Source organism: Mycteria americana, chromosome 9 (assembly GCF_035582795.1).
Source record: "Mycteria americana isolate JAX WOST 10 ecotype Jacksonville Zoo and Gardens chromosome 9, USCA_MyAme_1.0, whole genome shotgun sequence".
Lineage (NCBI taxonomy): Eukaryota > Metazoa > Chordata > Aves > Ciconiiformes > Ciconiidae > Mycteria > Mycteria americana.
Genome location: NC_134373.1, coordinates 7657745 through 7685675, shown reverse-complemented (window position 1 = coordinate 7685675; position 27931 = coordinate 7657745). Strand labels below are relative to the sequence as shown.

The 27931-nt window shown below is 37.9% G+C and overlaps 2 protein-coding genes across 2 annotated transcripts in view; one reads left to right on the top strand and one right to left on the bottom strand.

Annotated features, from left to right (window-relative positions):
- The first annotated feature begins 6644 nt into the window (after positions 1–6644).
- ZSWIM2 (zinc finger SWIM-type containing 2) lies at positions 6645–15962 on the top strand. Its single transcript, XM_075511226.1, is given in 14 exon segments — positions 6645–6825; positions 7014–7159; positions 7268–7298; positions 7301–7337; positions 8261–8307; positions 10208–10289; positions 10291–10402; positions 10404–10438; positions 10715–10970; positions 11301–11375; positions 12089–12210; positions 13469–13622; positions 15212–15463; positions 15465–15962. Coding segments are annotated over 14 exon segments (2028 nt in total).
- A 2105-nt stretch (positions 15963–18067) lies between these two features.
- Positions 18068–27931, bottom strand: part of FAM171B (family with sequence similarity 171 member B) — a 39072-nt gene continuing 29208 nt past the window's right edge. Inside the window, exons 6-8 of the mRNA XM_075511861.1 lie at positions 27022–27138; positions 26080–26203; positions 18068–25804 (exon numbers count right to left, since the gene is read on the bottom strand). Of these exons, the coding sequence (XP_075367976.1) occupies positions 24469–25804; positions 26080–26203; positions 27022–27138 (1577 nt within the window). The 3' untranslated portion in view covers positions 18068–24468. The remainder of the gene's footprint in view (positions 25805–26079; positions 26204–27021; positions 27139–27931) is intronic.

Genomic DNA, 27931 nt, shown 5'->3' with positions numbered 1-27931 from the left:
GAAGTTTGGTTTTGATTCGTGACATGGTCCTGTTTACTCATCTATCACACCTGTTCACAAGACTTTCATATTTGCTTACTGTTTACGTCCACACAGCACTCCAAAGTGCCAGGACACTGGCACTGGATGCTGGATCTATACTTCTGGATGGCTAAAGCTCAAGTGCTGGTTTCACATTTAAAGTAATCTAGCGATCTCAATAGAGGAAGCAAACCATTTTAAGGCCCTTCTGAAAGTATATTAAGCTCTTGGCATAGCCACCTAGGGTGTGAAAACAAAGATATAACAAGTAGAGAAATGGGACAAATCACAGTAAGACAGTTCACTGATGCAGTGCTGCATCACTGGCACTGTCACTAGAACAAAGACCCCATTCCTCACTTCCCTGAAGGCATGGGCAGGTAGTGGGCTTAACTCTCCTTCTGTAGTTCTCTACTCCCACAGATATTTGTATGTGTTATTTATGGTATGGCCTAGAACTTCCAGGTAGTAGCAGTACACCGTAGGAGAGTTTCAACTGGTCCTTAGAGACAGGAGTTGGAACTCAGTGTGCCTGACCTGATTTGTTCCGTGCTGAGCAAAAGCCAGAGGATAGGAACTAGTATAATGTATTGGGAAGACTTTCCTGAAGCAGTAAACAATGTACCGGAAGCAGAAGACAAGCTGCAAATAGATCCAAATTTAGCACTAATGAACAGGGTTCCAAAATACTGGCTATCAGTGCTGAAAACATAAAGCTCCTATTAAGCCGATTTCACATTCCAAAATTACAGAGAAGTGGAAAGCCCACTTTTACCAACACTAAGATGTCATGACCCACAGCATTTCATTCTATGAGCTTGCTAATATATTGTACAACATTTTAATCTTGATGTACAACATATTGTATGTTAAAATGAGGGAATCTAGAACAAATTTAAGACAATTCACATCCTGTTTGTTAATTGACAGTGTGAAATTGTAACTGTGCAAATGAACTTCTTGTGCAATTCATTATTACTTAATCCCACTGCAGCTTTGCTCTTTACTGAATAAGTAACTATTCTTTTAACATTATGCAGCCCCACCTCAGGAGATGATACCACTCGTAAAAGGGTTTAAATGGATACCTGTACTTAGGCTATAGTAATATTAAACCAATCAACAATAGATAACCACCCTTCCCTCATACCAAAACATACACACACAGCATATAGAAGAGTATTATTGGGTTACAGTATTATTAGCTATATACTACCTTAGCAGAGCTCCATCAGCTTTTAACTAACCTGACACTCTTCCTGTATTTGTACTTTGTTGAACACAAGCAGGCTCACAGCTTCCTGTGTGATGGTGATAACATATGTCTGACTTTGTTGTTGGCAGCTGGAGTGAAGGGGAAGACAATGCCCTTTGACCTGTGAAAAGCAGTATAAAGCTTATCAGATCCTCTCCAGATATCACTGTAGGAAATGGGCTGGAAGAGTCGGCCCCACATAGGAAATATATATAAAAAACTGTCAGTACTAATCTTTCTGTAATGCCATTAAAAATGTACTTTTGCAAATCTGAGTCCCTGCTAGACAATGTCATTTGTACAAACTGAACCGAAGTAAAAGTGGAGAGGAAGAATTATATACCACACATTAAACTTAGGTTCATATCACTTGAAATGACTCAGTGGTCAGTAGTATCAAGACTGCTTCACCTCATGGTGCCAAAATAAATTTTTCTTAGTGATCATTCCTCTGTTCCACTTCTGAAGTAGACCTTTAAAGGTCATGTATTGTACAAAACATTATACACCACTTTTCCCACTAAACAGTTCATTTGGGGGTTTTGTTTCTCTGCAAGGCCTTCTAGACGAACTCTGGTAAAGTAAGACGATGGACTGACCCCCACAAAAAACCCATATCTAGTGAAAAATATATTTGCAGGTTAGTGTTAGGATAATGTCCTTACTGCCCTGCCAGCTAGTGCAGGCAGCATTAGCATATTAAGCTTTTAACAAGAATCACACAGTTTTAAAATGGTAAAACACCTATCTGATTTACCTTGTACTATACAGTTACAAAACCAGTTAAACAGCACCAACACAAAAGTTAAAAAAAAATTCACTCAGACCTTTTTTTATATGATTGTTGAAAAAAAAAAAAAAAACCCAAACAAAACAGTGACAACAAACACAAGAACACAAGGTTGAAAAGATTATGAGCAGAGATTCAGGAAACCAAATTCTTCCTTTTTATGTGCTCACTTTACGGATAATACAACAGCAGTTAAAAAGTATTTTTTCAGTATCTCCACTGACGTAACAGGGAATATTTCTAGTCATTTCAACTGGAGATGGATGCAAGGGAAAAAAAAAAAGAAAAAATATAATCCATCATCCTCACATTAGGTAACTGAAAGAAAAACCCCCAAATCTGCAGTTGTCAGGTGAGGCATCAGCAACTGTAGCACTTCAAAATCTTTTCATGGGAAAGATTTTCATTTGTTGGGCTTTTTTGTTGCCCCTATACCAGCATTAATACACAGTAGTATATAATGAAGCTTTGTGTTTCACACTCAGAACCCTAGTCCCCTTAAACATCAGTATATTAACAATGGTTAAATCATTTAGGAGTCAGGAAATCACAGTGGAGATCAAGCTGATGGTGTCAATCTAAGAATGTAAGCAAGAGTAAATATTATCTTCATATTATTTAAAAATATATTTTAAAATAACATCCAGGCAAGATTATTGGCAAGACAGAACACGCAATGTTCCACTGCAGATCTGCCCCAATTTTTCAATGCTGTGCTCCATTCCAGGTATCTGTCAGAACCCAAGCTTCATACTTCTGGTGGAGAGGAAGAGGGGAAGGCGGTTTTTCTGATTTGGGGTCTTTGTTGTTTTTTCTTATACTTATAGCTTCTGAAATTATGTGGAAAGAATGCAGCTAGCTGATGTCTGCCAGAGATCAGTACCTGATGTCTGCCAGAGATCAGTACCTGTGTGGCTTTACTCAGAAACTACTGTTCAGTTCCGGGAGCTCACAGAAGTCAGTGTTCTACTGAACAAATTCAAATCCAAAACTTATGATCATTGCTTAATGAGTATTAGTAAAGCAGAAACTAGCTGATCAGGACTCCACTGTGTCACTGTCAATATAATACACTGAGAGCGCTGAACTCCCCCTCCTTAAGAGGGGGGATCAGTCTAAACAGACAAGGCAGGGAAGAGGAGAAAGGAAACATTCCTGACAGAAAACTGAGGCACTGAGTGATTTTGCTCAAGGTCACTCAGGAAGTCTATAAAAGAATCAGGATGATTAGATTCTCCTCAGTCCTGGTCTACCATTAAGCCACAAGATCATCCTACGTTTTAAGTCTTACAATACTTGGGTTTTTTACCACTAAGTTAATATCTCTGACAGGAGATATATCTTCTATTTTCATGATTTGCAGAGATTTCAGAAATCTAATAGTTCTTTTTGATTCCCCAAATTTTTGATCGTATTTTTCAGTCTTCTTTTTTTTTTTTAATTAAAGATCTTCTTTGGAATAAAATTTCTTATTGTCCTGCTCCACAGTATTTAGATGTTCCTGGGATAAAGCGGTTGTGAAACACACTTTGGAAATAAATATAATTAATTCTCAACCAAGGCAGGGAGCATCTGTCAGACTTAACTCCACAGGAAAAGAAATATTTATCCTGTGAATCTTGTGGGTTTAAGCACAATGTAGGTATGTATGTATAGAACAAGACCAAGGCATACAAAAGAGAATACCTAACCCTGAGGTGGGCACAGACACCTTCTTCTCCCCAGAAATGGGAAGGTCAGTACTTCACAGTGAGTTTCAGGGCGATGAAGGGGGAAAGGAAGTAGTGGTAGAGGCATTCTCCACCCTCTGTATCCAACAGCTGCCAGCACATGGAAAAGATGACAAAATCTGCTTGGAGAACTTCATAAATAAAGCATTAAAAAAAAGTATAATTAGGATGCTTACCTGGAGAGGAAATATTTAAGATTACATATCTGTCCTCTACTTGCTCATATTTTGTTCAATGATGTTTAATACAGAGAGATTATCCAAAAAACATGTGCACAGACCAGTATGTAAACTAGCAAGATAAAAAATCACCTTCCTGCTCTCTGGCCCAATAAATCTTGGCTTACAACAGCATAATTTCAACAAGAGAGGGGCAGAGTTCCCTTTCCTGTATGATTTCATGTAGCTTAAATTCTGTAAATCAGACTTCCCAAGTAGACAGAAAATGGAGCTTTGACCTTCCACAGAGGTGGGAATTGAAATTGTCTTCAACTTTCCACTTGAAAATTAAATTCAGAACTGGGCTCCAGCAGTATTCAAAATTGCATCCCATAAGGGCGAAATAATCCACCGTTGTCTGGACACTTCATGGTAACGCTTTAGAGAGGTGAAGACAGATGGATGATGCCGCCTATCTGTACCTCTTACAAAGTCAACAAAACTTAGGAGTTCAAGAAGCTTTTATGCACTGACATGAAAGATTAAGCTCTCATTGCTTTAAAATACAACAAAACAAATCAAGAGGCACACGCCATCTCAAAGAACATTAGAAAAAATGCACTATTGCACAACAGTTATTTCTAAGGACCATTAACACAGCTGGTTCCTGCCACATAGCGTGAGGGTTCTCACACCAGTAATACGCTATTCAAGCTGCTAGGCATGCTGGCAAAGATCTGTACTGGCTGATCTGCTTTGGAGGTGAAGAAAACAGTGTCATTTTGCATTCTGTAACATTTCAAGAGGATGTGGATTAAGAACACTTGTACTCTGAGGCTAGTAAGCCAGAGAGAACGAAAGGTGAATAAATACCACAGCAGCCCTAGAATAGGAATAGTTGAAAAGGCAATCATCAGTTTGTAAGAGCAAAATGACACATCTTGTGTCACGTCATGGAACAGCTTGTATCTGCAAATGGGAATAGTCTGTCATGTGTTACATATAATAACCAAATATAACAATATTCCCCATTTGCTCAGTAGAATGATGCCCTACACCATGATTTGGGAAAACTGTGGGTCCAAAACATGCACAATGTAGCTGTTAATCTGTAACATTTACCGCAACAGTTTCTTTTCTGAGGCTCTTTCTCTGAAGAAGTTCAACCAAATCTGAAACTTAGTCCTTTATATATGTTTGTAATCCTATCCTTCAAAAGTTTAGCAAGGTACATGTACCTTTCTCAAACCTAGTACTGAGAATTTGATAAATCACAAGACAATGAACTAGTCTTAGCTATTTTTAAAATTCCTCTTCCTTCAGAGCACATACTATATATTTCTGTGTGGCTGTTAACACTATGACATCTTATGTCTGGTGGGAAAAAAACAAAAACAAAAACAAACCACCCCAAAAAAGTGAAATATAATTTTTTATTTCCTAAAACATCATTCAGGAGAGATGACACAGTGGTGAAGGCAAGGAAAAGGACATGAACAAGCTGGTCCAGGAGATTTTACAAAAAGTCTGTGATATCTAGCTAAAAACTACACCCTGAGGACTTTGCTTAAGCATGTTGCACCAAGCGGCTTTGTTTATTGATCCTCATCCAGCTCACTATCCGTTAACCTTGGTCTGCTGGTAGGGGCCTTACAAATTGGTTGAAAGAATAAACTCTGAGGATTATTTGACACACCACTTAGTTAAAAACAGTGGCCTCAGCATATTCTGATACTGACTACACTCACTTCCAGATCCCATTTCATATTGCCCCTTCAATCCTTCCAGTTTGACTTGTCCACTTGAGTTGACTCAAGTCACGCTTGTGACCAACTCACCTGAATAGCTGTATGATGTCGCTATATCAAGTCCCTATGTAGTTAGTGCCTTCCACACTATTCTACAGTAGTTCTGTCCCAGGCACCAGAGTCTCCAGCTGCTTCCTTCATGAACCTAGCATTCAAAAAAAGCTTTCTGTCTAACCTTCTTCGCACCTCTGCACTGATCTGGATCAGGGTCCTGCAGCTAGATCGGCTTTTCTTCATCAACACTTTTCCTCCACCATCTGGCATGGGGGTCATCCATTCCGACGTGGCACAGCGCCAGGCCCCAGACTCCTGCTGCCTTCCCATAACCTCATCTCAACTCCTCTGGCATCCCCAGGGGCCCCTCTGCTGACTCTTCCTGCCTTTCTGGGAGCTCTGCCCCATCTCTGTCGCTTCCCAGCAGGGCTTAGTCACTTCTGAAATAAAAAAGCATTTCAGAGAAGCCTAGCACAGGACAAAGAGACTTTCTACACCTTTAAAAAACATAAAGGGGAGTTAGATCTCCATTACCGCCTTATACCTGTTTATATTCCAGTAAAAGTAACACAAATTACTTTGATATTATCCAAAGACTCGTGACTATAGATTGTTTGAAGAATTGATACAAATACTTAACGTGAAAATAAACACATTTTTACAGACTATAGGGAGTGCAACAGTTCCCCCTAGCGACGGCGACACAAAACAGAAACCCGCCCACCTTTCTGGTAAATGTTTTCAAAACTGTTTTGCCTTAAAAAAGCACGTAATAAAACAAACACGTGTATTTCAAGTGCGTTAAAAAAGAACTGCGGAGTGCCGAGGGAAGAGAACAAAACTGGGTGAGGAGGCGACCCTTCGTTTTCTGGAAAGATCCTACCGGTAATGGGAAATACTAATACCAGCCACGCACCGAGCACGCTCACGGCTTTACAAGGCCAACGCTGCGATCCGCTGCAGGCAGCCGGCGGGAGCAGCCGCGACGCCCGCAGGAGCCAGAGCTGGGCACAGCGACCGCGGCAGCGACCGCCTCAGGAGGCGGCGGGAACGGGCCGCGGCTCCCCCGGTCGGCTGTGCCCGGCAGCTGGCCGGCTGGGCCCCTGAGGCGGGCGGGAGTGCGCGGAAGTCGGCCTGCGGGGCGCAACGCCGCGGCGAGGCGCGTCCGCTGAGGGGCCTCTGGTAACGGCGGCCGTGCCGGTGCTGCGGGGACCGGCCGGCGAGGCGGTTGCGGCCGTTGGCCGCGCGCTGCCGCAGCCACGCGGCGGCGGCGGGTGGGCGGGAGCGCCGAGCTGAGGCGGCAGCAGGACTGGGCGCCGAGCAGCACCATGCGCGTCGTGAGGGCGCTGAGGCCCACGGTCCCCCTGCTGCGGGAGGAGGGCCAGGCCGGCCCGCCGCTGCGGGTGCGGGGGGACGCGGCGGGGCGGCTCGCCTGGCGGGACCAGGCCGCTCGCCTAGAGCCTAGCGGCGCCGCTCCGCCTTTGCCGGGCGCTTCTCGCTGTCTATGGCAGGTGCTGTTGGGAGCGCCGCGCTCCTGCACCTGCCCGCCTTCCTGGCGGGGACGGGCCTCTGCGCGCTCCTCCGCCGCTGAGGCGAGGCGGGGGGCGCTGCGGCGCGGCTCCGGCGCTCGCAACCGCCGCCGGCAGGCCCGGCTGCCGCCTCTCCCCGTCGGCGTGGAGGGGGTCTGCGCTGTCGCCCTCAGCGCCCGTGCACACGGTCCAACTTTAACATGAGGCGCAGCAGTTATTTCTGCAAAGGAAAACCGAAACTGACAGCGGGGCAAGGTATACTTACACCAGTTTCTTCGTCATACCGTACTGGGGTTACCGACGTGGAGCTGTTTGTTGTTAGTACTAGGGAAAAAAGTAAGTATATTTATATATCAGCAGTTTATATATCAGAGCAGGTGTGTTTATGTCAGAGCAAAGATAAACCTGGTGTCAAAACCAGCCACACAAGATCCATTTCAGACTTCAAAAGAAACCGATACAGCTTCCACGCCTGGTGCACTCCAAACGGAGTCACAAACAAACCACAGCTGTAACACGAAGCGTCATGCAGAAATCAATGAAATCTGCTCCTGCTGCCACAGTAGTTGTCCCATTCTCTCTTCACGGGTAGGGATGTATTACTTGTCTCAGGATTTGACAGGCTGAATCAAACCTCAGTAAGTAACAGAAAATTAGTTTTTTGGCAGTTTAGCAAGTGGAATCAGGTCACTGAAGAAATCAAACAAGCCCTAGAAGTGACAGGAATATAAGCTAGGAAGGGGACTACACCCTTGCTTCAAATTAATTTTTAAAATTCATTTAAAATTATTAAACTGAATTTACTGCAGTAAGATTACTCAGCTTCTCTCATCTAATCACACAAAATCACACAATTAATACTTTCTCTGTAAGACTGTGTAAGACTCTTAATAGACTCTCCATTTAAATTGTAAAGTTAAACTAATAACTAACTTTACATTGATGTTTTTACATATCAGATACTTTGATTATGAATTGTAGGATACTGCTGAAAAAGTATCGATTACCAAGAGATCATGAATGTAAGTATTAGCCTCTCTTTTATGGCTTGGATGTAGAGCTTATGAACTTTAAATGTATGAAGCAATGTCCTCCAGAGTTTGATGAAATTTTTTTTATAGATCACTGTCTTGTTCCTCCTCTCAAAAAAAAAAAAAAAGAGATTAGTGGTTTCAGGCATTTTCCAATTTGTTTCATTTTTTCTGATACAGAACACTTTGTTATATCATTGATTACATCTGCAGTTTCAAGAAAAACGAAAATGCAGAAAAAGCAACAATTTAAAATATATACAGGAAAAGCTATGCGTTTATAAAAACGCCTTGTACACCTTGTTAATCCAGTGCTCTCAAGATATTCTTAGTGGCCAGTCACTGATAAATTTGCTGCTTCATTTAATAAGAAATTAGCTACAGAACTAGTTCATCTTTTATCACTTTTGTGTAGCAAGTCCTTCAGCATAAACTAATATAACTGTAATGACTTTTCTAGCTTAGGGCAACATTTCTACTTTCACATCATCTAAATGGTAGTATTTCATAAATGCTGCCAGTGTCATGGACATTCCCCCTCAAACTTATGGGTATGTGAAGAAAGTAAGCTGTGCAAAATGTAATCCTTTACTGATTTTGACATTTGTGGCTTTCTAATACCAAACCCACAAAGCTTTCTAATCCAGAGGGTATAATCTGTATAGCCAGGTTCACTTTCTGACCTGAGTCAGGATTTTAGGCTATTATGAGCCAGATTCTCAACTGGTTTGTTAGATTTCCTTTCCTAGAACTTTAGGAACTCAAACAACACAAATAGCGTAAACATCACACAAAATAGTTGGTCTAAAGATCTTTTCCCAAGTTGTAACAAAGCAGCTAAATACAAACCAACCTTAAAGAATGGCCACCATTCAAGAAGTTACTTTTTAAAAAAATATTTACATACAAAACCAAACATCTTGTACATAGTCAGAACCTAGCTTGTATTTTTCTATCTGAACTAGATTTTAGAACATTTTACTTTCTGAAGTTTTGTATAGGCAAAATAACTTCAGTAGAAAGTGAGCTGGTTTTCATCTTGACTCATCACTAGAATTTGTAACAGGTTTCTGGCTATGGAATATAGTGATGTGTGCTATCAGAACTGTACCCAAACTGAGTTTCAGAGAACAAATTCATTTGCCAAAGCTGGCTGTTAGCAGAGGAATATCCTACCTTGCATCATTTTCTCCTTGTGAAAATAAGGAAACTTCAAGGAAGGCCCTTCAGTGTTTTCCTGAAATGTCAACATTTGGTTATGAAATTAGTCTCTTGAATCTTGAATGAGAAGCTAAATACATTCAATTCACAAGCATCATAAGTTATACTAAGGAAATAATATTTACTACTTTATTATTCCGTGTTATCAAAAGATGGTGCAAGGTTTAATCTGAGGTTCAGAAAGCATTTTTAGTTTTTTTGAACAGAGGTCACTAGACAGAAAAACACTATGCTGGTTTTTTTTTTCCCAAGAAATAATATTTCTAGAAAATCCTCCATAGTTGTTCATTTCCAGTACTTAGAAGCAAAAACTTTTTTACTCTGCCTTAAACAGATCTATAAAGGCCTTTTGGGATGAAACACTGTTTCAATCAATACATTTAGTGAGCCAGATTTAACTTACTGAAAAATTACTGAAAACTTCACAGTTTAAAAACATTTTTGATTCATTTTTACCTTGGACACCATTTTAGATAAGAACTTGCATAAACAATATGAAAAGTTTCTGTGCAAGTTATAACAACCAATTTACAACTTTTTTGGGCTGAAACGTACTGCATATATTTGACAGAGAGAGTACCTACTGCATTTCATAGATGGAGAACTATTACAAATGAGGTAAGTGCAGAGTTCTGCTGAAACACTTAATTTTTGCGTTTACTTTTGCTAGATGCTTTTAAGTTGGGTCTTCTGGAAAGAGAAATTGAGGATGTGCTTCAGCAATTGCATCAAGAACGAACACAAAATCCAGAGGGAACTCTTCGCACAGACATTACGCCAGGTGAATGATAGATGCATTGATCAAAAAGAAGTTGATGAAGAGGATGTTTGTCCCATTTGTCAGGAAGAGTAATAACTCTTCCTAAGTAACAAAGAAAATGCTTCCCATCACTTACTGCAGGTTAAGTATACAATTTGTTCTTTGTCTTGCTACATTTCTAATTATAGAATAAATGATACAAGATCTGCTAATATAGCTAGCTTCAATACAGAAGGAAAAATACCCGACAGTTGTTATAGCCCTTTTCCAATCCGGAAAATTCAGCAATCCTACAAGTTAAAATGTGGGTGGAGGGAAAGAAGGAAAATAAAAGAGGGAAGACTACTTAGTATTGCTATATGATTTTTCTCATATGCTTCTGGAAAGATTACAGAAATTGGTATTTGTTTTCTGTAGATACAGCTGTGGTAACAACGTTCACATAAAGTGTATGAAGATTTGGGCTGACCACCAAGATAAATTGGAGAATGACTCTGTAGTGAAGTGTCCACTTTGCAGAGAAAAATTTGCACCTCTAACGTTCATTCTAGAAGAATTTAGACACTCTAAACAACTTGTGACTGCACCAGAGAAACCAAGACTGGATAGGCACCTTGGAATCCCTTGCAATAATGGCAGAGTATTTCCAATTATAGGAAAGTGCTACAAGTAAGTATTTTTAAACCAGGATTTTGACAGTGCTATGTCTTTGAGTGTTATCTTACAGCTTGTCACTTATCTCTCTGCCTTTATTATAAGTAACTGATTTCACCTACAGAGTAGACTATATGTGCTTTGTAAACACATAAACATCCACGGTAAACAAAGGGTTTTAAGTTTTAAACTTGCTTTTAGCGCAGTACATCTCCAAACAATTCTGTAGTATGTATTTGGGATTGTCCTTTTCCAAATAATAAATTTAGCTACTACTTTATGATGAACTGTTAACAGCTTGTTGACCTAGCTCCTTATTCTGTTGATGTGGTTTTGTTTTTCCTTTTAGCTGTACTGTGTCGAGTATCACCTATATCATGAATGTTTCACTGGCTTTTGCCATTCTCCGTATGTTTTTAGACAGGTACCAAACAGGTTTTCTTTTTTGTATCCTACCCTGACCTATATAATATTAATTGATTTCAATTCCCCTTATACAAATCATGCAGACCTTGCACCAAATTAGACTTATGTAGCTACAGAAAGATACTGAGATAAGAAAAATAACACCATAAACTAAGAGAGCTTAATTGTCCTCTGCCTGTATACATTGTACCATGGCACCCTTACAGGGACAGCGGATGCAAATACATCCTACCCTACCATTGCCACAGCTGCATGCCTCACCGACTGATACACAGATAGCTGGTTCTTTTATACCATTAATTCACTATGTAGAATCAAAGCAGTGGGAAAAAAAAAAAAATATCAGTGAATTCAGATTACCTTAACAACCATAAATGGATATACTTATGTCTTAGAAGTTAATTTTGCTGCCACTTTGTCTCTAGATTTCCAGAAATACCAGCATTTCAAGTTTGAGAGAGTTGTCTCACAAACAATGAGAATGTCTCCAAGTCCCAGTTGAAGACTTGAAGCAGATATTCTTTGTTCCAGGCTTTACAAAAGTCTGATTACGACATTTAACTTAAGATGGTTAATTGTATTTGCCACACCAAAAATCGTTAGGAAACAGATTTGTTGAATTGTTCTCAGCCCCTCTTTTCATCATTTACAAGAGTGTTTATCCTCTCTATCTTGAGTTCAATTTGTCTCAATTACTTTTGCACATTATAGAAGAGAAGTAAGAAATGGAGAGCTCTTCAACCGCTTCCAGAATTATCAGCCCAAGGAGGAACATTTAAAAGCTCTAACCCAGGAAATAATTCTGAAGAAAAGATATTATATCTTCAGGAGAAGTAAGATGCTTGTCTTTTTCCATACTATCTATTATGACAAACATGAAATATTCTTTTAACAGTTTCTTAACAGTACCTGAAGAAAGGGCAATAAAAATATTTTGAACAAGAACATACAGTAATTAATACTTCTAATAAAGCAACAAGTCATCTTAACATAGTTAAATATACCTAGAAAACTAAGTAATTCTCTTCATGTAGTTTAGAAACTCATAGTAAAAAATACTGAAACAATATTTTAAAATTTTTATAGTGAAAATATCCTGTGGTAAAGAGTATTTTAAAAAATGCTATCAGTTTTTCCACTCATAAATATTTGGCATAACAAATACGATGATCAAAACTTAACTGACAGCTTTATTGTACAGAAGTGAAACAGATGATACAGACAGAAACAAAAGCTTTTGCTCATCTCTGTATCTGCCACATCAATGCACAAGGACTCTCATCAGAAAAACAGTACTACCTGATGTAGGTACTGCATGCATAAAAGATCAGCATTTAAAAAGACTTCCAGAAAGGATTACAGGTTCACATTCCAGGATCATCTCAGAAATGAACTGGTACTATCCAAAGCAAAGACTGAAGATATTTCTGTACAGATAATGATAAGGTAGTCATTTTTCTAGACCATATAAAAACATCACCACAATTAGTTGATGGGGCTTTTATCCTTACCTTATGCTTTTATAAAAAAAAAAAGCTACTGAAAAGAATGACTGAGATCTTATTCAAACATTAATCACTTTGAATTAAAAACTAGAAGAATATCAATTACTACCCAAAACAGACTACAGGATTAGGTTTAGAGCCTGTAATCCAAGACAGAGCAAGATATGATTCCACATAATTTCAAAACTAAGGTAGCTTTGCAAGAGATCACGATATTTGCATTATGAATTCTGAGCTTGGGTTTCAAAAGGTCATGAAAGCTTTTGTAGCTTTTCTTCAGAGAAATTGATGTAGAAATTATTGCGTAAAATTCAATGGCTTACATTATGCAACTGTTCAGGCTGAAAGAATATACCAGTTTATTTTTCTGGGAGGTGTGTGTGCCTGTTCATGACTGTCACAGTAAGATCAACATCACTGGAATGACTTTCGCAGCATCTCTGGTTTAACAGACTGGTTAGTCCATCCAATAATTTAAGGTTCTATTGAAGAGAAACTTCTGTCAAAAGACAACTTACCATTCTGAAGCATTCAGCTTTAGTTGCTGTTTCTCTGAATTTACTGGGTCTTGTTTGTTTTCTTTTAGGACTAGCTGTACCCCAAAGAACATTGTAAAGTCTTTACCCATCATCTTAATTAGTAAACATAGTAATTTACTTGCCCCAGGTATTCAGTGTAGACTTGGTCTGAAAAGCTTTCGACTTGGTCAGCATGTAAGACTCCTACCATGTAATCACAAGGTAAGAGAAAAAAAAGGTGTTCTAAACATTAAAGACCCAAATCTTCACATAGCCTCTTAACTTGTAGCACATTGGACTTTCTGATGCTGACACTCTCCAGCACATAGTGTATTGGAACCCTTAAGGCACCACAGATAAGAGTGTTCACGTCACTAGTCTGAAAGTTTGCATCCTTGCTTAACAGTATGCCTCAGTCTTAACATCTGCTTTAAGGCACAGGAAGCATAATGGTTAGAAATGGCAGCTAAAATTTTTTTACAATAAAATCTTTTGTAAAAAAAAAAATGCTGCAAGGAGCAGCATCGTGAAATGGTCTGATACATAATTCTCTGCTAGTAATGAATCAGATTGTTCCTGTAAGTCTGCATTCTTATTCTTGGAGCTTAGACAAGGTAAATAACATTAGAAACAAAAGTTGCATCAGGGATACATATGTTTTATGGTCATTAGTGACAATTCAAATACTCATCACTTATCTACTGTTACTGATGTTTACTTCTCTACAGAACAAATTCTGAATAATGTGGTACTTTTCTTTAGGAGCCTGCTTCACTATTCACATTCTTCCAATTCTTATACATTCTGCAAGAAGTCAGTAGCATCTCTCCAAGTAGATCACCTTGAACACACTTAAGTTTTAAAAAAAATTTAAACCAGATTATTTTGCAAAGATTTAGATCCTCTGGGATATTGAAATGCTGAAATATTGCCTGTTCAGGTTTGCTAGTTTATCAGCTAAAGCCAAAATAACCAGATTCTTTCTGTGCTTCTTAATCAGTGTCAGTTAGCACCTTCCCAGTATTTGAGAAGCGCATTTAAATCCTCTGAGCAGTTTATAATTTCAACACTTAGCAGTGGAGCTTTGATCTGTCTCAGTATACTTTTTGAAAGAAGGAGCGGAGTTGACTTGAAAGTTGGGGAGCCTTTTGCAAGCCTGCAGCAAGTTTCATAATTTGGAAATACCTATTACTCAGCCAATCTGTGAAGTTCATCTTTGCTAGTTTGTACCAGCACCCTTAAGCAAGTTCCCAGAAGATAGCCCTTTTCAGATTTATTTAACTCAAGCTAGCTTACCTGACCAGCAGTATTTCTTCACTAATGACATGACAATAGTAATATAAATTCAAACTTGTTGCTCGCTTGTAGGATCTTGGTTACAATCTCAGTAGTTACTGCCCTTTACATCCAGAATTGATATGGAACAGAATCAGAAGGGGAATTAAGCTGAAAGGGAAGGCTAGCAGAGTCATTGCTGATTCCTTATAGTAGCAAATATATGTGTAATTGTATTATCTGTTAAAGTAACTTGATATTTGCAGCACCTTTAAAAACGGGATTTAAATATCCAGTTTACAGCAGTCAGTAAAATTTTAACTAACTTTCTTTAGCTTGTCAGTGCCCAACTTAGAATCTGTTCACTCTATACATAAGCAACATAGCCCCCTAGCGATCAGTGAAGTTCCTGTGGGTTTGCACTCATAACATCGGAGAAGAGGCTTCTTTGAATTCCTGTTATATGCAAGAATAATTGATTAGTCCATATTTAGCTACGAAACATTACATAACAGGTGACCTTTCTATCTTTTAAGTTTCATAGGGAATGTATTGACAATTGGCTACTGCAGCAAAGAAACACATGTCCTATTGATGAATATGTTGTATACAATCCTCTGACTTGGAAGGATACGCCAACCAATCATGGAAACTACCCAATAGGTTCTCATGCAAAGGTTAGCAAACTTGCAAAGCAAGTGGAACCAGAAATTTGTGTATCTGGAAATGGATTATTTCTCAAGCAAATATCATCTGAACATGCATCAGAGAGTTCTCAAAATAGCTTCAAAAAAACTTTCTAACAAAGATGTGCCAAAGACCCAAAAGGATTTAATTTTAAGATTTTTTAGCAACCTCCATTTAGGAGAATCTGATAAGAACAGCAGTAGAAATCTAAGTGATTTTTCCAGGCATAGTAAGGATCACTCTCTAAGCTCTTTTGAAACAGCATTTTCTGGGAAGACCAGTACCATTAGAAAGGATGACACTCATGATGCTTTGAGAAGCCAGCATCAGTTTGACTGTGGCAATATAAACAAAGTAGTTACTTCTAAAAAAGATAGCTGTCTTAATTCCACAATGCTAAGATATTCCAGGGAGTTGAATTTGGAGATGCATTTGTGCACAGCAGTCCATTCCTCAAAAAAGAATAATACGGATGTGGAAAATACCAGCCATCAACAGAGGCTCCTAACAAGAACAGCACCTAAACATAATCATCTGAACTTTAAAACAACAAAAATAGATTTATTATTGGAAGGAATTCCACTGCATATCAGCTCATGATTGTCTTGTTTCAGATAACAGAACTATATTCTTACTTTTATACTTCACACAGAGGATTTCTTAGAGACTAAGAAGCAAATTAATAAGTGAATAATCAGATGTCATGAATGGTAGGGACTACAAAAATTAACTCAATACTGTGAGAAATGTTTATATTAAATCTTCTCAAATAAACAGAGGAACTGATTTGGCTGGTGTAGATGTATTTCAGAAAATAGCCATATACTTGTAAAATTATCACTATTTCTCATTTGCAAGTTTTTAACCTTCAATCAAGTAAATTACTCAAATAAATGTAAAATGCAGAAAGCTTTTATATTCTTGAAAGACCGGTCAGGTAACGGTTCTTATTCAGGGGTGTAATAAGAAGCTAGACTCATTTTAACATTATTGCTGAAAGAAATTATAACAAATGTGCTATTTTCAAATGTGCAATAGTAAAAGCAAGATGGAAAAGAACCTACTTACAGTATCAGGTACAGTCTGTAAGATCTGCTATGCTTTCCTGATAGTTAATGCTCAAAAGAAGAGCTAAGCCTCCAAATAGTATACAGAAATCACCCACCTAGCCATTTTCAGTCATGTACAGGTGGCCAACCAAGCCAAAGAATTCCTGAGTCTAACAGTTACTTCCCAAATGGTAACATGACAAATAAGTTTAAATTTTAGTAATTTTAGCTATCTTTAAGGTCTAGATTCCCAGTAAGTGTAACAAAGATTTAAACCTGAATACCTGCAATAAATGAAAATAAAAAGCCCAATTGAATGAGAAATACTTTTATTTTAACCCAATTGCCAGCTGTTGATTAACAGAAGAGATGTGCAATAAGAACCGGCCATTTTTGAAGTTTTATTCTGAGAATCTAAGAAAAATGGGAACTTTTTCCAATTATCTTTCCTTATGTTTTAATAGAAATAAATGTGATAGCATGTCTAACAACTTATTTAGAACAAACAAAACATCACCTACTCACACATACTTTAACTCTTATTTAAATGAGTAATCTGTATAGTTTGGATTTTGTGTTTTCTATGATGACATAGAACAAGTTGAACTTCAGTCAACTTTGATATAATTATTTGCATTTACAGATCAGATGATGACCCAGATATCTAATTTTTACATGGAAGTGAGATATGACAGAAAATACTGTTCTCTTTTGTTAAATTAGAGATAAAATTCCTGAGATTTCTTTAGCTTCCTGTAGAGAGAAAGTTCACTCCATCTATTTTAAAGTATCTAATGGATTTGCAATGGTTAAAAAAAAAATTATTTCTCAGGAAGGCTGAAAATAAAAAAAGTTATTCTGTGAGAGTAAGAAGAAAACCAGTAGTTTACTAGAAGACTGTAGTTTCTCAGAGCATTAAAGGAGTGATCATACAACACATGCAAGTGCCCCCCACGGGAGGAAACCCTTTGCAGCGCGCCTGCCTGCAGTCTTGCAGGGTTTCTGAACAATGGTGAAAACACTGAAATGTGGCTTTTGTGAAGCTTAGAGAAGAAAAAGGCTTGAGAAATACTGGTGTTAGATACAATTAAGAATAGGACATTACACCCTGAAGTTTAGCTTAAGCTCTTCTATATCACAATATTGTCTTGTTCTTCTACCTGGATTTAAGTACTTTGAGCTTATTCGTAGTTCGAATTGATGCATCTGTCTTACGCACTGTGCAGACAGACATACAGAAATAATCTTTTATTTGTTCTCGGAGCCACAGAAAGTTTCTAAATAAAAAAAATGGAGAAAGAGAGATTAGACATAAGAACAAAACCTGAAATAATATTCTTCTCTGGGTACCCCTTTCCAATTGCAACAAAATCAATTTACACAAGGAATAACCTTACCTGCACTAACCAAGAAACAGGAATCAGATTTAATGTGGATATAGATATCTGTCTTCAGTAGAAATGAACAGAGAATGTGACTGAATTAGAATTGGTAACCTTAAGGACAATAACATTCTTTTGTCATTGGAATTATGGTGATGACAGAAATACACATTTTTAGTGATATTTAGAAAAAAAAAGTGTTAAGTGAAAGAGGTATGTTCCTAAACAACGTATGACTTCAAAAGATGTTCAAATAAAAGGCACTGATGACTTTTCAAAACTTTTATTATATTGCATAAGCTGTAACATTTTACAAATCTTAGTAACATTTTCAGCAACAGATACACTGATACTGTAGTAAATACAGAGATGAAAAGACACCTCTGACAAAATATAAAAAGGTAGAAATACTTAAAACCAGGATGCAGAATACCAAGAATGTTTTACATGAACAATATCCATACTAGAGTTTTTCTGAAAGCAATTGCCAAGGTAATGAAGTGTTTGTTGAATATAAGGCTCCAATGTGCAGGGTGGTGGGCACAGCCAGTGCCATCAGTTCACCTATATTTCAGCATCTCAGAGCCGGGCTTTTTATGAACTCCATGCTCTAATGAGCACTAAAAAGTGCCTTTCTACACAATAAGATAATGTAAAAATATTACTGTTCTAACATGGACTGAAGTGCAACAAGTGCTTCAAAGCAACTGAATCAGTTAACTGGGGAATAAAGTACCAGTACATTTTGGGGAGGGGGAATATAGGAATGTTCAATAGTCTTAAACTGACTGAAAAAATTTCATTTGGTAAAATAATTTTCAAGCTGAGAGTGCTAATACTAAAAATAATGACACAGTTTTCCCCTGCCAGTCCTAAAAAAAAAAAAATCTGAAGCCAATTTTTTTGGTAATCAGAACACACTGAATACTGCTTTTAAAAGAAAATGAAGCCCAGATTAAAGCCATTTAAACCACCTTTCATATAAATTCTTTAACACAAATGTAGCTGCCTACTGTTAGAAGTGTGGCACAAATTAGTGCAAACTACTATAAAAGAATACTAATTTTTAATTCTGTAGGCATAGCACTGTGTTTTGCATAATTCCACTGAATTAAAAAAAAAAAGATTTAAAAAGCAGAAGCTTGGGTTATATAAACAATGCAGGCTAGGCTCCAAATTGAGATAAAAAGTGGTTCTAGAAAATAAGAATTAAGTACCTATCTCCATAGAATTTCTGCTTCTACTGGCAAGGAAGGCTAGCAGCTGAAAAAAGGATTTTTATCATTATAATAGTTTTTATATATAAACATATATTCATTTCATTTTTGAAGTTAAAATCCCAGTCAGTTTCATACCTGTAAATCCAGTGACTTCAAGACGCTTACTCTTGACTTATGAAGTCGAATCAGATCCCACATGTGCATTTTTAAAAGATACTACTGTTCAGATTGCTAAAGATATATTTTTTTAATTTCTTTTCAAACATAAAATACAAAAAAACAGGGTTTACAACAATTACCATCATCATCAACATGCAGGAGTCAGTATTCCAACATAAAAAACACTAGATCTGCCTTTTAAAATATTATAAAAGCTACATAATTGTAAGTATGAATTGAGGTTTTTTTTGGCTAACAGAAAAAAACCCCATAATGTGCTTTTCAGATAGTCAAGTGTCCCACTGATAAAATAAGTCTGATGAAAGAGAAAGGCACTTCAGCAGGCTAATTTATCTTCAGATTTTCCTAATATGCAGTATCAGACAATGGATGTAGCATACTGCCTTTTAATTTGCACAGTGTTAGATCAGTAATATTGTTAACCTGTTTCACTTTTCAACTAATGAGTAGAGTTTAGACTGGTGCCCATTCATTTCATCCTCTTTGGTACAAATTACTGCATAAAAACAAAGCAGACAACTAAACATTCCTACATCCTGGATTATTTTTTGTGCATCATCTCTAGCTCTACATTGGTAAATAATGTCCCTGATCATCAAGTCAGTTTTGCTTTCAGGTTTGTAAGATAGCAGAGTTCTCTTTATTTTCTGACAGTACTATAAAGATTCTTCCTGTTAATCAAATGGAATTTTTAAGTGATTCCCCCCTTTTTTAAATTTCTATAATATGTGGCATTTGGTAACAATCTGCAAATTACTGTCAATTAGTTTATTCTAGGTAACATATCCAGATTTATGTGCATACAGCTGCATACTATTTAGCCTGATCACTTCCCTTAATTTATGGTACATCAAAGTACTGACCTAAGCCACATGAATTAATCTGCAGAAACAAGCCTTGGCTAACTCCATTAACCACCTTATCAAAAACAGGTAAGACCTGGAACAGGTATACCCTTCTGCAAGAAGAATCTCAACATCATGTATTGCAACCATGGCAGGGAAACTGTCCTGAAGTTTATTAATTGCCTTTCACCCTAAATATATGACAAAATTTGGTCTCGAGCGTTCTGTATCTACCTAATACCTTTCAGTTCAAACTGTATGTACGTTATGTGGTTTTTTGTAAAAGCTGACAGCTCAAGAAGCATCTTGTGAAGAACTGAGACATAATTCTTGCAAACGTTTGTGTTCTTCAGAAAGAATCGATTCCACCGAAGCACAAATACATACCAGTTTGGAAACAAGCATCAGAAAGAAGCTATATCCTTTCCAGCTTTCCCACTCATCCTTAGAGGGGGCTTACTTTAAAGGTGCTTCAGGCATGGCCCACTTGTTATTCTCAGGGTAATCATCCTCCAGATTCAACGGAGTCAAAACCTCTGAATGTTTCCCTGGCTTTCCCAAGAGCAGTGTGCCACGAATCCTTGCTACTTTTTGTACAGACCTAATTTTAGCACTAGCATTTTAGCACCCTGTTAGTGCTGCAATACTGAGCCAACAGAAAAAAAAATCTTAAAAAATAAATTCAGTGATTCCTATAAATTCCTATGTTGAAATCATATATAGAAATATAGAAAAGCATTAGTTTGACCACAAAGACAAATTTCATTATAACATTTTGTCTTTTCCACATGTTACACATCACATATGGTTATCTCTGGAATTAAAATTTTTAGAACTCAGTGTAGTCAAACTCCTTTTTTTAATGATGTAAAACCAAAAAGAATTCCAACTGCTAATAGGGAATACAGGTTTCCAGTGCATAAATTCCAACATACAGCTGCAACGTGAAGGCTCAGATAATATATTCTGTAAATACTGAATATAAATATGAAGTATAATTCTAATAATTTTAGAGTTACATAGCGTTTTTAAAATCCAAGACCTCATGCTCATGATAGGGCCAAGGAAAATTCCCTGTCATTGTGTGCTTAGGGGCATCACCTGTTTTCATGTAGCATTTATCTTTGCAGATACAACTGCAGCAATAATTTCTCTCTACAGAATAGTATTCTCATATTCTGACACAGAAAACAAGTTATGTATTTATTTTTAATATAAAACTCGACTTTAGGAAAGCCTTTTCTAAAAGCGTTACCAGCAGCATAAGACATTATGCAATAAAGGCTAGCAAGTCACAAACAGAAAACTTGGCATATGGGACCTACAAAGAAAGCAAAGATAGCTGTTGCTTGACTGGCATGGATAGAAGCAACAGCTAAAGACAGCCTTGGAAATGGTATTACCAGAACTGCAGCATGTGCTCTCCAGAAAAGAATTTAAATATTCCACTGAAAGAGATGCCCACACCCTGACTTGGCAAGGGAGGAGCTACTATCTAGTAGAGATACCAGTCCTATCTATGAGGAGATACCTGTCTTTCAGAAAACTGTATTCTATGTTTCTTCCTACTACTGAGACGCCTAGCAGCAAGAAACTCTTGCAAGAAGATCTGTTCCACTCCGACTTGCTTTGTTGGCTAAAAGCTGAAGTGCATCACTGACGCACGGCCTTTAAAGGGGCCATTTAGCACTACCATATGTGCAGGGTAAAATTGTGACTAATCCAGACAGCCAAAAGCTCCTTTAGAACGATGGTACAGAACCAAACTCCGCTCTTTGCTCGTGATCACCTAGCAGAGCAGACAAGAATCCGCACTACATCAGTATGTCTTTTGGCACTGTTACTTTGAAGTCTCAAAGTTATAACTGATCTTTTCAACATTTCTAATTCTTTTTCTTTGGTGACCAGATACCTACTTGGACGCAGAACAAGAACACTGGAGTGCACAACTTTGTTCCTTTGAACTCACATGAATAAAGCCATTTACAGTAGTCTGTATTTTTTTTAACGTTACAAGTAAGTTTGAGGAATTAGGTCTTTTTGGTATATACAATGAAAAAATGCATTAAAAAGTCTGCAATATATTTAAGTTACTGTAGGTGAACAAAATTCCAAGTAAAGACATATCAATTTAATATTAACACCTCAAAACCATTAGCTTGTCAGGGATTTTCTGTGATGTTCAACAGAATATAGAATATTCTCTCTTTGAAAAGGGAGCCATCAGAACTGATGGAACTCTAACAGCAGGGCAATATTAAACCTCAAGAGTCAAAGCAGCTTTCAGAAGAAATGTGCATCTACACAAAATATATACATTGATTCCTATTAATGTATATAACAAAGCAAAGGATGAAAATATCAGTATTTGGGGCTAGAGAGTTAGTCATACACAAAATCCAGTGGAACTGCATATAGAAAAAAAGAAGTATTGTGAACATGTATTCAGTATAGGAAAATTGAATTAGTTACCTAAAAAGAGTACCAAAGGCGTGCTAATATGACAAGCCATCTTCACCTCTGAAGTGGATGAATCCTGTAATTAAACCAGATTCTTTTGGTCAATTATACTTATAGACTTATTTGCACACCTATCTCAAACTTATTTTGCACTTTTGTACTTGTGAATTCAATAGGAACATCGTATTTTGTTCATGAAGCAACTGCACGCCAGAAGAAGTTGGATTGATGTATTGCTAGTACCATTCTGGCTACCTTGCATATTCTTCTAGAAACAGGATCAGACAACTGACAATCCCAACATAACAGACATATTTCACAGTAATGTTTCCTGAGTAAATAATCCCAGAAGCCCAGCTGCATAGGATATTTCCCAACTCGAGTGTACTACAGGGCAGACAACCGAGTGCACCTCACCCCAGTGCAATTCAGATATAGGCATTGTATGTTTGGGTCTTGGTGTCGAACCTTAACCAAGCTCTAAGGGAAATATTTATAAAGCTTTTTTAGGATGATTATAATCAAACTGCCAAAGCCAAAATGCTGGAACTTATTTCATCAGGGAAACAGCTTCAAAGCCACAGAAAGCCATTCTGTATACTATATGAAGCACATTAAGGGATGCGTCTACTTTTCTGTTAGCCAAAGTTGAAATGATCACTTTGACAGGATGAACATTAAAAATAAAGAATATTCTGATGGCCTTTTCCTTCCTCTATACATATCTTAGTTACATTTCATGCATTCATGACTTTTGGTAAATTTAACTCTAAGATGAGTCATAAGTAGTATTTATATTGCATTATAGACCAAATTTTGCGATCTGCTCTCATGCTCATAAAACCCCCCAACTTTTAAAGCCTGTTTAACCCCTCTGCAATGCACAACCTAGACAAAAGTAGCTCAGGCTGGCAAAACATAGGCACATAAACCTCCGATGATCTTCCCTTTTTTTTTAAAAAATAAAAAGCAACAGTGCCGAACTTTCCTGCTAAAGGAAACTATTTCAAAGGCATAATTTGTCTAAACTTGCATACTTTTTCATTATGGGCCAAACTAACTTACAAATCTGCAGGGATTCAAGACTACGTTGTGGAGCTCATCGGCCCACGAGCATGCAGAAGAGAAGATTTTAACTGACAACAAACCCAAAACAAGACACTGGCATCATCACCAGCAGCAGCAGCTTCGAATGCTACTGGAACCAGTCCTTTTCTGCTGGATGTGGACACTTCATAGCAGATGCCGATCTTCAACATCCACAGTTCATAACAAAGCAGATTAAAACAAAGCAGATGGGCAATATCTTAAGACAGCGGGGACCATGAACTGCAGCAGCCACAGAACTTGTACACTTCCCCCATCTGCCACTGCTGTATGGAATGGCAACCTTTTGCACATGGATGGGCACACAAGGGAGGGCAGTAATGCTATAGAGCTCTGCTGATAAATCCAACAGAGCTCATCTGCTGGTGTCGTGGGACTAACTGATGAAACATTTTACATTATACAAAGAAGCAGTAACAGATCCCTAGAAAAGTTCACATATAAAATACTGTACAGATGGTCACATTGATTAGGAACAAGGCTGAGGAATGGCTTTAACTACTCTACCAGCGCATTAGCAACAAGTACGAAAAAATTAAAACATGTGCCTACATTTCTCACTGTGCATTCCCAGAGGTGCATCCAAGAATGACAGGCTAATTAAAATGTGGGCCTTCCCTATACTGCCAGCAAAATTAGGAACTGGAAAATTTTAATAGTAGCATTTCCCTGTTTTCAATTCACATGGAATATCAATCACCCAATTGAAGTTTAGTAACTCAGTCTGTATATTAAAAAAACTGTAACTTTTCTTGATACTAGAAAACAACATTTCCCTTGTAAACCCAACACTGCAGAATTACAGAAGCAGCCAAGAGGTCAATAACCAGCAGGGAGAGCAACAACACAAAGCACATTGTGTTTTAATTTATAGGAATAAGCGGCCTCTCCTCTCTTTTCTTCCAGATATTGGTTTTGCTATCTCTTTTTGTGATAGACGGTCTTTCCCTTTTTTTAGCAGAAGGGATACCGGATTCATGACTTCCTGATACAGTTTTTCTTCTTAGACCTTCTTCATCATGCTGTTCTACGACTGACCCATTCCCTCCATCCAGAATGTGCCTCACAGCCTGGTCCTCTGGAGTGCAAACAGTGGTCCCACTTTCACTGCTACTCAGATCCAGATCTTCCAAGTAAAGGATCTTAGAATGTGGCATATTTTTAATGAAAGTTTTCTCTCTCTCCAGTTTCCTACTAGGATGATGCTCATTCATGTCCACACCAGAGTCCAGACTGGTATCATTACTCTCCGTTTTTCTGCCCTTTTTCAGATCTATGAAAGAATGCCTCACTTGAGCGATCGGCTTTCCATCCAGGGACACAAACCATGCTCGAGGGTGTGGAGATGGTTTTCCTTTAGAGAGTTCCAATAACGTTTGTTCTGAAATACCTTGAAGTTCAGATGAAAACGGAGTCATCACAACTGCTTCATTCAATGTCCCAGGAACAGAGACAGATTCCAGTAAGCTGTTAGTGTACCGGCCCCAGTTTGACGTTTGAGAAGGTAAGCCCTCTTCACTATCTAATGTACTGTTTTCATCTCTGCAGACAGAAGGCTGTGGATGAGCATGCACTGGCATTTTCGGTAACGTTTGCATGTAACTGTCGCGATTCATGGGTTCCATCATAGGGCTATACACTAACTGCCCTTTTCTTGGCAAAGTTGCTGATTTAGCAGGATGCAATTGATCTGGGGAGTGGAAGAGGTCAGAGGTTTGAAGAATAGCAATAGGTTGATTGTAAATATGCATTAGATGTTCTGGGATATGGGAAAGCCCATACATCTCCTCTTTCAGTGAAAGGTATCTGTTTGGGTCTTGAACGTCCCTAGGAGCCTGGGAAATAGTACTGTTACTATGCTTTGGCTGCTGTAAGTGCCTAACTCCAGCACTAGGCTCCAATGAATGGGCTGAATTTCTTGACTGACCAGTCTGACAGGATGACTGATAAGAAGCATCCTCTGTGTAGATTTTAAAGTTGTCTCGTGATTTTCCATCTTCCGTGTCTATGGACATCCTTCTTTGAGGGCTGTATGAAGAAATCTTCGGTGTATATAACTGTGACTTACCCTCCAACTTTAAAGACCCTTTGACAGCATTGACGTGATTTATGTGAGTTGTTGATGTTGTCTGGTCCTTTTTTATGACCTCCAGCTTAGTTGCATTTTTTTCCTTCTTTTGTGTCCGACCACATTTATCCCTATGCAAAAGAGATGCAAAGTGACTGTAGAGCATGCCAGGAAATACTAGACTGTTGACTAACAGAGCTGAAGACTAGATTTCAGTTAAGAAGTATAGTGTAATGTGACATCACAAATTTAAAATGAAGTTCTGCAATAACTGTAATTTTTAAAGAAATATTAAGGCTACACATTATAGTTTAGCTAAAGAAAAAAGTCTCAACTTCAAAAGACTATTTTATCAACCTTAAATTCCATTCATGCTGAGCTTATTAGAGCCTTTCTTTTTGCTTACCTGCAGTAACAAAGAAGAACAGCAAAAAATCCAATGATAATGACAACAGTACCTCCCAGAATGGCCGTAAGGAACACTGTGTGATAGGCTGTTATGTCCTTGGAAACCGCACTAATAATGGATTCTAGATTGTAGAACAAAACCAGACAAGAATTAGTTCTCAAAACCAAATAATTCCACTTGATATGCAGACCTGTGACTAATAAATTAAACTGTACTTTTCAAGTGATTTTGTGTTCCTATGGCACTACGTTCATCCTTCTCTTTTCACCTTGCTATTTCAGCAAACTAGAAAATACAAACAGTGGTTACAATATAATGGATCTTCAAAGGTTCATCTCAAGTAGTAAAGCCTTACCATGACATCTACTCAATTCCAGCCAAATTACATTTGTATTAGTTGTCCAAACTGACTTAGAAACATGGTCTACATTTTCTATTTAGTGCTTCTGTCAGAAAGTGCATTCTGTTTTTAAATTCTTACATTGTATTTCTCCCATAAGAATCCCTTCATATGAATTTGCAAAACATGCAACAAGTCTCCATAAAACAGAATCCACTGGGACCGTTTTATTCAAGACTAATTTTCTTGTTGTATTTCCTCCTGTCATACATTATCCTCAACACTAAGTAATATGGTCCTGCTGATTTTTAGATCTCCATAGTCACAGTTCCCTTGCAGGCTTCTTTCAAAAGATGGTGATCGTATAAATATACGAGTTCAAATACAGTCTGGACTTTTCCCCCTATAGCATTTGAAGTTCTAGGAAATGGTTATATGCACAAAGGCACGCTATCAGGGTTCAAACAAAAGCTGTCCAACTGTTGAAATTGCATGTCCTTTTTCCATTTCTGTGGTTAAATTAAGCAATCAAACTGACAGCCTTACAATACATTGTTACTTGGGTTACTCAGTAATTTCTTTGCCAGTTGTTGCAATACCTCTTGTTCCAGGCAGTGGAGCTGCTATCCAGTAGCCCAAGTGTTGAGCAGTGTATGTCCATACTAATTGACCATCTGCTTCCTTTACCATTCCTAGCCCACGGCTTACCCAAGCACCTGGAAAAAAAAAAGGACTAAGTATTGCACATGCCGTGCAGGATTCTTCTATACCTCAAACCATTAGCAATTAAGCTATTACCAAAAATACAAAAGGTCACAGGAAAAACTGAAACTTCTGACCTATATGCTATTTATTACACAGCTTCAGCTAAACGTGCAAACTTTCTCTCCTGACAATTTCATTGCAAATATCCCTGTGTGGACATTTCCTTTGAAACAAAGCATCAATGTTACTTACCGGAATTAATTTAATATAATACATTTTCTATTAACAAGTGTCTTTCACAGATACGCACACAAATCATTTGAAAAATCCTATTATATGAGCTTAAGCATGTATGAAGGCCGAGACTAAAAAAATCAAGGAGCAGGAAATTTAAGGATATGAATACACGTTTAACATTAGCTAGCAGCACTTAGTGGGAAAACATTTTAATCTAATAAGCTACAATAGGATAAACAACGTTTGTCTTGAATGTTTCTCTCCTCCTCCCTGCACCAAGGCAGTAACAGCTCAGTTAGCCCAAGGAAGGTCTATTGTTAGGACACAGATTCCACACCATCTGTTTGGCAATGCCAAGGACAGGTATTACGGTATGCCAGCTTCTACAATCAATAAAGCATGCAGTAGAAGAGACAGAATTATACTTAACGCACTTGAACACATTTATTGTGGGCCATCTGTGAAATTCTAAGGACAGAAAACAACCTCATATGAACAACTTTACATTTTCAAACTGCAAATACTGAGAAGGAGAGAAAACCGCCAGCTTTTTTAAAACAACAATAA